Consider the following 9,101-nt stretch of genomic DNA (forward strand, 5'->3'; position numbering starts at 1 on the left):
GATTACATTCATAAGGTTTCTCTCCAGTATGGATTCTTTTATGCATTTTAAGGTTCCTGTGACATGCAAAGGCTTTACCACATTGATTACATTCATAAGGTTTCTCTCCTGTATGAACCCTTTCATGCACTTGAAGAAGACTGTGCCGTGCAAAGGCTTTACCACATTGATTACATTCATAAGGTTTCTCTCCTGTATGGATTCTTCTATGCATTTGAAGAGAACAGTGCCATGCAAAGGCTTTACCACATTGACTACATTCATAAGGTTTCTTTCCTGTATGAATTTTCTCATGCCTTTGAAGATGACTGTGCTGTGCAAAGGCTTTACCACATTGATTACATTCATAAGGTTTCTCTCCAGTATGAATTCTTTCATGCATTTGAAGACGACAGGGCCATGCAAAGTCTTTACCACATTGACTACATTCATAAGGTTTCTCTCCGGTATGAATTCTTTCATGCCTTTGAAGATGACAGGGCCATGCAAAGGCTTTACCACATTGATTACATTCATAAGGTTTCCCTCTTGTATGAATTCTTTTATGCCTTTGAAGAGGACTGTGACCTGCAAAGTCTTTACCATATTGCCTACATTCATAAGATTTCTCTCTTGTAAAATTTCTTTCATGTCTTTGAAGGTGACTCTGACATGCAATGGCTTTAACACACTGATCACATTCATATGGTTTCTTTCCAATATGATTTCTTTCATCCCTCTGAAGATGATCTGGACATGAACCAGTTCTACCACATTGGTTATCCTCATGGGTTATTTGTTCAGTGTGTGTTCTTTTATGTATTTGGAGACTACTGTGATCTGCAATGGCTTCACCATATTGAATGTCTTCCTTTGCTTTCTCTCCAGTATCAGTACTTTTATGCCTCTGAGGATGACTGTGATGTGCAAACAATTTACCATGCTGAGTAAATTTAGAGGGTTTTTTCTTCAGTATGACTTCACTCGGGAAGAGTGGGCTTTGTTGGGTCCCTCCCAGAAGAGTCTCTACAAAGATGTGATGCTGGAGACCTACAGGAACCTCTATGCTATAGGTAAGAAAGCGAATTTTCTTTTACTTAAAAAAAAATGGGACAGCCGGGCGTGGTGGCGCACACCGTTAATCCCAGCACTCGGGAGGCAGAGGCAGGCGGATCACTGTGAGTTTGAGGCCAGCCTGGTCTACAAAGTGAGTCCAGGACAGCCAAGGCTATACAGAGAAACCCTGTCTCGAAAAACCAAAAAAAAAAAAACAAACAAAAATGGGACAACTGTTTCTTTGTTATTGATGCTTTTCTGTAATTTTTATTGAGAATGAGGAGGACTGATGTGAATAATTCAGGTATGATTGTAAGGTTCACTGAAGATACTAACATGAATTTTGCATAATTTTTAATAACATGACATATTTTCTGGTACTATATTTTAGGCTATAATTGGGAGAACCAACATATTGAAGATCATTGTCAAAGTTCTAGAAGACGTGAAAGGTAATTTTCATGTGCAAGCTAATATAAATATGCCTAAGAAATTTTAATGTGTCCTGGAGGTTTTAAAGAAAATCAACAGTGTAAATAAAACACTGCTTTAAGTGCATTAGTGATTATTAAATTCTCACAAAACCATGTACCTCAGTGTCAGGTATCGGCTTTGTTTTTGCCAAGCATTTCTCTAAGAAAGAAGACAAGGAAACAATGCCTGAATGGATATCACCATTCGAATCATAGCCCCGTTACAACAGAATAGATAAATATATGTCTAAATCCTTCAAATAAGAAAGTAGAGTGAGGTGTGGTGGTGCACACCTTTAATCCCAGCACTAGAAAGGCAGAGGCAAGCGGATCACTGTGAGTTCAAGGCCAGCCTGATCTACAAAATGAGTCCAGGACATATACTTATAAAACCATTGCTAAGCAAGCTTATTGAGATGGCTAATTTATGAGAGTCAAGAATGTTGTTGTTAAGGTTAATTGTTGTTAACCTTAATCTCTAAACCACGTGTGTGTGTGTGTGTGAGGAACAAAAATTGAAACAGTATGAATGCAATGTGGAACCCTTTCATTTTTCATTATTCTTTTAATAGGTGTAGCATATGTCACAGTGGATGCAAGCCATGTGAGCGTAGGGAGAGTGAAAGAAGCCACATACCCTTCTTTCTTCCAGAACAATTAGAAAATATGTAGTATTCCCCACTGTGAGTAGACTTTCTGAATGTGATACGATCTTACAGTTGACTGGCTTTCCAACTTTATTTGGAACATCCACAAACTTACACTACAAAAAGATCTTTATGAGGCCGGGCGGTGGTGGCGCACCCCTTTAATCCCAGCACTCGGTAGGCAGAGGCAGGCGGATCGCTGTGAGTTCAAGGCCAGCCTGGTCTACAAAGCAAGTCCAGGACAGCCAAGGCTACACAGAGAAACCCTGTCTCAGGAAAACCAAAACCAAAAAAAACAAAAACAAAAAAAACCAAAAATTCTCTATGAGTAATAGAAATATGGATATTCTTCTGGTTGTCCTGGTTTTCTTTCCAAATGTAGTATGACTCATACAATAGGCAAATTTACAAATGCAATCAGGGTGAAAAGATCTGGTTTCTTTCAGTTTTCTTACAATATGTAAAAATTTAATATAAAAACAGGATCCTATAAATGTGCGCCATGTAAAGAATGCTCTTACCATCAGAGGTATCTTCAAAGACAAAAGAACCCATAATGAAGGGGAACCAGGAATGTTAATATCGCAATAAAACTTTAAGATCTGAGTCCTCTTTACTATTAGGCCAAATTATAAAATTAATTACACAGATAAAAGCATTCATCAATGCAATCAATGTTGTAAAGCTCTCACAAGTGCCAATTATTTTTTCAGGCATGAAAGACGTCATAGTGGAGAGAAATCACCTGAACATACTCAATGTGATAAATCCGTTCTGTGTCAGAGTCATCCTCCTGGAGAAAAACCCTATGAGGGTATTCAATATGGTGAAGCCTTTGCACGTCTCCGTAGGCTCCAAAGACATAAAGGAAGACACACTAAAGAAAAACCCTATGTATGTGACCAGTGTGGTAAAGACTTTCCATGTCACTGTAGTCTCCAAGTTCAAAAAAGGACACAGACTGCAGAGAATCCCTATAAATGTAACAACCAAAGTGATAAGGCCTTTTCACAACACAGTCGTCATAGAAAACATAAAAAAACAACTGCTGGAGAAAAACCTAATGAATGTAGTCAGTGTGGTAAAACCTTTGCATGTCACAGTGCTCTTCAACAGCATGAGCGAATTCATACAGGAGAGAAACCGTATGAATGTAATCAATGTGGTAAGGCCTTTGCACACCATGGTCATCTTCAAAGACATAAAAGAACACACACTGGAGAGAAACCTTATGAATGTAAGCACTGTGGTAAAGCCTTCGCAGTTCACAATACTCTTCAAATCCATGAACGAACACATACTGGAGAGAAACCTTACGAATGTAATCAATGTGGTAAAGCCTTTTCCCAACCGAGTAATCTCCAAATACATAAAAGAAAGCATACTGGAGAGAAACCCTATGAATGCAACCAATGTGGTAAAGCCTTTGCAAGTCATGGTAGTCTCCTATATCATAAAAGGACACATACTGGAGAGAAACCCTATGAATGTAATCAATGTGGTAAAGCCTTTGCACATCACAATCATCTTCAAATACATAAAAGAACTCATACTGGAGAGAAGCCCTATGAATGTAACCAATGTGGTAAAGCCTTTGCACGAAACAGTCATCTCCGAATACATAAAAGAACACACACTGGAGAGAAACCATTCGAATGTAGCCAATGTGGTAAAGGCTTTGCATGTCACAGTTATCTTCAAAGGCATGAAAGAAATCATCCCGGAGAGAAACCCTGTACATAAATTTAATGTGTTGAATCTTTTTCACATTTCTAAAGTCTTCATCATCATGAAAGAATTACTACTGGAGAGAAACCTTACGAATGTAGTTCTCATCATCCTGAAAATATAGTGGAGAGAAATTCTGGGAGTGTAAGCAATGTGGTAAAGCCTTTGTGTAGTGGGTTTGTTGCGATCCAACACAATGCAAACTCCAGATAAATGCACATGACCAGAATTTATTGTAATCAAGTTTCTACTGCTCGTTTAGGACCACAGAAAATACTTGGAAGCTGAACTGTGACACCTCAATCCCACTGCCCATCCCCCTTCCCCACTTTCATGCCACTACCCCTGAGCCAGAATATTACAGAGCTTTTAAGGTCGAAAACCACAAATATCTGTGCCAAGGTACAGCTACACTTTCTCACCAATCAGGATTTAAGGTTCGGGGCTTTCCTTACGTGGTTGATTGATGTCAACTGATACAGAATGTAGGTTGTACAATTTTGCCAATCATACCCATTTGTTCTTTTGTGGGTAGGAACAGTCATTATGTTTTGGGGAACAAAAGATGATAGACAGAAGCCAGTCAGCTGTTATAAAGTCTCCAGCATGACTAGGGCCTGGGAACTTGAACTCAGTTTCATTCTATGACTAAATGGAAGCAGATAACAAAGAGGACATGTTTCTTTTGCATGTCACCAACATTTGCCTGTCACAGTCAAATGCATAAAAGAACAGATCCTGTAAAGAAACCCTATGAATAAGCAATGCGTTAAAGCCTTTTCATGGAGCAGTAGCCTTAGAAATCATGAAAAAAAAATCATCCTGCACAGAAATCCATAAATTTAGTCAGTTGGGAAAAGATACTTCATTCTATCTTTATACAAGAGTAAAACCTTTGGTGTACAGCATCATATTCAGGGGGAGGAGGTCCCCATCAGTCACAGTCATAGGGAAGGGGAATGGGGTGAAAGCAGGAGGGAGGGAGGAATGGGAGGATGCATAGGATGGGATAGCAATTGAGATGTAATATGAATGATTTTATTTTTCAATAAAAAAAAAAGAATGGAAAAAAAACCCTTTGGTGTATAATCATTTTGCGAAAACCTTTGCATTTCACAGTAGTCTCTGAGGATCTTAAAGAACACATGCAAAAGGGAATCTATATTATTGCAGACTTGGAATAAAGAATCACTCACTGCCTATTGCTCCACAGGTGCTATGCTCCATTTGGGCCAATTTCCTGCAGAATCTTAGGAAGATGATTTTACCACTCCTGATAATAATTCCTGTGTCGATTCAGGTAACTTTGAGTCTTCCTGCTAATTAGCAGAAGAACTCCCAGGAACTTTGTATGCCTCTAAGGATCAGGCATGTAGACTGCGTTAAATTGGGCCTGACACAGATGTATGACCTAGGGCAAACATTTCTGTAGGTCAAGCGATTAGAGAGAGGACTCCTGTACAGGGGTTGCTGCACTGAGCCTGCTGGAAAGAATGGACATGCTCTGCCGGACCTGACATGTAAGGATAAACTGCCTGGAATCTCTTTTCGGCTCTGGGAATCAAGTTCCTGGCTTCCAGCAAGTTGTGCCAAAGAAAGAAAGGGGCTGAGATTCCTCTTTACAAGGCCTTCTCTCTCAGCTAGAGTGGGAAGTTCTGGTAAGGCACCTGAAAGGTTCTCTACTCAGCCCCAAGCCAGTTGGAATCCTCTGAGTAAACAAGCCAGGGTCCCTTGTCAGTCTAATTAAGACTGCCTGCTGTTAAGCAATCAAAGACTTTAGTGAGAGAGGAGCTTTGGCTGGAAGAAAGTTAGTGACCTCAGATGGCTCAGGAGGTAAAGCAGGTTTTAAGTCTGGAAGTCTGGGGTTCAAAGCCACGGTCCAACTTGTCTACTTTCTCCCCTGAGCCTGTCGATGCTGGATATGACTTTGATTGACAGACTGCTTCCCTGCATATCTCTAGCTCTCATCCCAAATAGCCTGTGGTAGCAGCTTTCATGAGGACTAGAACTTTACATGGCACTTTCTCTTTTGTTTGTTTTGACTTACAAAAGACAAAAAGGTACTTGTGGAAAAGAGACCCAAGATAGGATGAGGAACTAAGCAGTGATAATCTCTATGGAAGAAGTTTTTTTAAAAATGAGCAAGAACAATTTTTAAAAGATGCTTAAGAGCCACAATTCACACACATACAAAGGACAGAGGACACAAATACAGAAAGCATCAAGTAGAAGTCCTATAACACAGCACTGTGGTTACAGTTCTCAGATGAACAGCTATAGTACGCTAGTCTAACCTCAGAGAAAGGTTGCTTTGCCTCCTCTGAGCAGTCGCAACTGCTTCCATATAGGACGAGGAAGAGTTCTTTTGTTTTGCTTTGGGGTTTGGGTTTTCAAGACAGGGTCTCTCTGTGTAGCCTTGGCTGTCCTAGACTCGCTTTGTAGACCAGGCTGGCCTCGAACTCACAGTGATGCGTCTGCCTCTGCCTCCTGAGTGCTAGGATTAAAGGTGGGCGCCACCATGCCCGGTTCATTTTAGCTAGCACTGACAGCTGTCTATCTCAGGGCTATGAGAAACCCATTGTAGAGAAACCATTTAAGCTCCATGTTTACTTTTTTTTCTTTTTCCGAGATAGGGTCTCTCTGTATATCCTTGACTGTCCTGGACTCACTTTGTAGACCAGGCTGGCCTCGAACTCACAGCAATGCACCTGCCTCTACCTTCCAAGTGCTGGGATTAAAGGCGTGCGCCACCATGCCCGGCCTCCATGTTTACTTTATTTTCCCTGCATACCTCTGTGTGCAGTGCCTGCAGAAGGCAGAAGGAGCATCACAATCCCTTTGTGTTATGGTTAAGTGCTTTCAACTGCTATGCTATCTCTCTAGATGCTTTTGCATTTAAAAATTATACATTTGAATTAAAATACATTATATCATTTTCCGCCTTCCTTGTCATTTCTCCATCCTTTCCCACATTCTTCCTTTATAATTTTCTCCTTTTAAGTATGTGTAAGTAAGTAAGTGCAGAGCCATGACTGACACCCGCTGAGGCCATTGCTGTTGGTTGAGTGGATATGGTTGGGGGGGGAGGGACACTTTGCACTAGATAATCAATTAAGGAGCTCATCCCTGCCTGAGGCTAATTCTTCTTCCACTTTCAGGAAATTTCTTGTCTTTAAAGACCAACAGGAATCTGACCCCACAATGACCTAGGCTGCCTTTGACCTTACACAGTATCGATAATAGAAAACATGGGATGGCAAATACTTCATTTAATACTTGTGAAGGCTGGGCGTGGTGGGGCACGCCTTTAATCTCAGCACTCCGGAGACAGAGGCAGGTGGATCGCTGTGAGTTCAAGGCCAGCCTGGTCTGTAAAGTGAGTCCAGGACAGCCAAGGCCAAAATCAAAATCTAAGGAATCAGTGGCCAGCACTGTGCACTCTGCTTTTCTCTCCTTTGCCAATAATAATACAATATGGACTTGGGGGTGGGGGTGCTATTCCAAGATGAGAGAGCCACTTTAAGCATACAAGTATTTTAGTATTCGAGAAAATAATTTTGACTACTTAAAGTATCTTATTGTCTTTAAAAATATTTTAATTTATTTATTCACTTCACATCCCATTCATAACTCGCTTCCTCCTTTCCCCCAAGTCCCGCCCCTCTGTCCTTCTCCCCTATCCTCCCTCCCCTATTCCTCTGAAAAGGGAAGCCCCGCCCCCCCTTCCCCCGCCACCAACCCACCAAGCTCATCAAGGACAGAAAATGTCCTCTTCCTCTGTGGCCTGGCCAGGCAGTGGGGAGTGATAAGGAAGTAGAGGCTTGGTGGGGTGCTTCTGGGGACACCTCTGGGTCCTGGTGAGTTGGCTCTGTTGTTCTTGTGGGGCTCCTGTCACCGCCAGGTCCTTCCGTCCTCACCCCCTCACCCCCCCCCCTTCCCACCAGCCTTTCTATTGCATTGCCCAGTATTTAGCTCAGTATTTAGTATTTAGTCTCAGCGTCTGTTTCAATCCCCTGCTGGGTGGAGCTTCTCATTGTCTTATGATAAAAAGAAAAGAATGTATGTTAGGGTCACTCAGAAACCACTTTTCCCCCTGGGATTGGTAAGTGGATATAAGTCTGCACCAGTGTGAGGAAATGTAAACTTTTAAAAAACCAAATACAACAAAGCAGATTTTTTTTAAAGAAACACTCTATTTGTATTATACACCTAAACAGCTTGTTTTACAGTAACTGCTTTATAAGTGATAAGCACTCTTGAAAACAAGCCTATCTTGATTTTTGTACATGTGTCTGTGTGTATGAGAGAGAGAGTGTGTCTTTCTTGTGGGCTCAGGTGACACACCAGACAAGAGCGTGTCAGATCTCTTGGACCTAGAGTAGAAGGTGGTTATGAATTTCCCAGCCTGGGTTGGGTGTTGGTATCTGAACCCATGTCAACCCCAAGAGGGTATCTGCTGAATTACCTGCCCAGCTCTCATAGTATTTTTTTTAAAGATTTATTTATTTATTATGTACACAGTGTTCTACCTGCATATGTGCCTGCATGTCAGAAGGCACCAGATCTCTTTATAGATGGTTGGGAGCCACCATGTGGTTGCTGGGAATTGAACTCAGGTCCTCTGGAAAGAGTAGCCAGTGTTCTTAACTTTTGAGCCATCTCTCCAGCCCCCCTCTCATAGTATTTTTTAAATCCAATAACCAAACTTCTTTTACAGAGTAACAACAACATAAACCTAAGTAAGTACAGAAGTAACTAATGACCCCTGGGAATCTGCTGCTGCAGTATTAAGACATTGGGGATGGGACTAGGTAGGACGCCTCCAGAACTTCCCCACTATGTTAGTCACCTGAGAACCAATACCACACACCATGCTCACCTGCTCTTCTCTTACTGCCTTATCTCTGTGTCTGAGACATCAGCGATGGGCTGAGAAGCCCTACTCAACCAGAGGCCTTGCCTGCTAGACAACTTCGTAGTCTGTCTCAAGGCCTACCCCATTATCTGATACCCAAGACTCAACTCTCACGGTTCCTCTAGCATTGGAATAGAATAGTAGAGGAGGCTTCCTCTCCCCTTTTCCATGCCTCCTGTAGATACCACAGACCATTTCACCTGTTCCTCCTTTCCTGCCTCATTACTGTGGCCCAGCCCCCACTCGGGCAGACACTCTGCTCAACCACATGTCATTTCTGATAAAAGACCATGTAGGCTGTTC

General features: G+C 41.7%; 1 protein-coding gene across 1 annotated transcript; it reads left to right on the plus strand.

Annotated features, from left to right (window-relative positions):
- Positions 1-962: 962 nt before the first annotated feature.
- Positions 963-4,902, plus strand: LOC311585627 (uncharacterized protein). The gene is made up of 3 exons (XM_084761060.1): positions 963-1,052; positions 1,427-1,487; positions 2,869-4,902. The coding sequence occupies exons 1-3, from the start codon at positions 1,019-1,021 to the stop codon at positions 3,896-3,898; spliced, it is 1,125 nt and encodes a 374-aa protein (XP_084617186.1). The 5' UTR covers positions 963-1,018; the 3' UTR covers positions 3,899-4,902.
- Positions 4,903-9,101: the final 4,199 nt, after the last annotated feature.

The sequence above is a fragment of the Acomys minous genome, assembly GCF_964271855.1.
Source record: "Acomys minous genome assembly, chromosome: 16".
NCBI lineage: Eukaryota > Metazoa > Chordata > Mammalia > Rodentia > Muridae > Acomys > Acomys minous.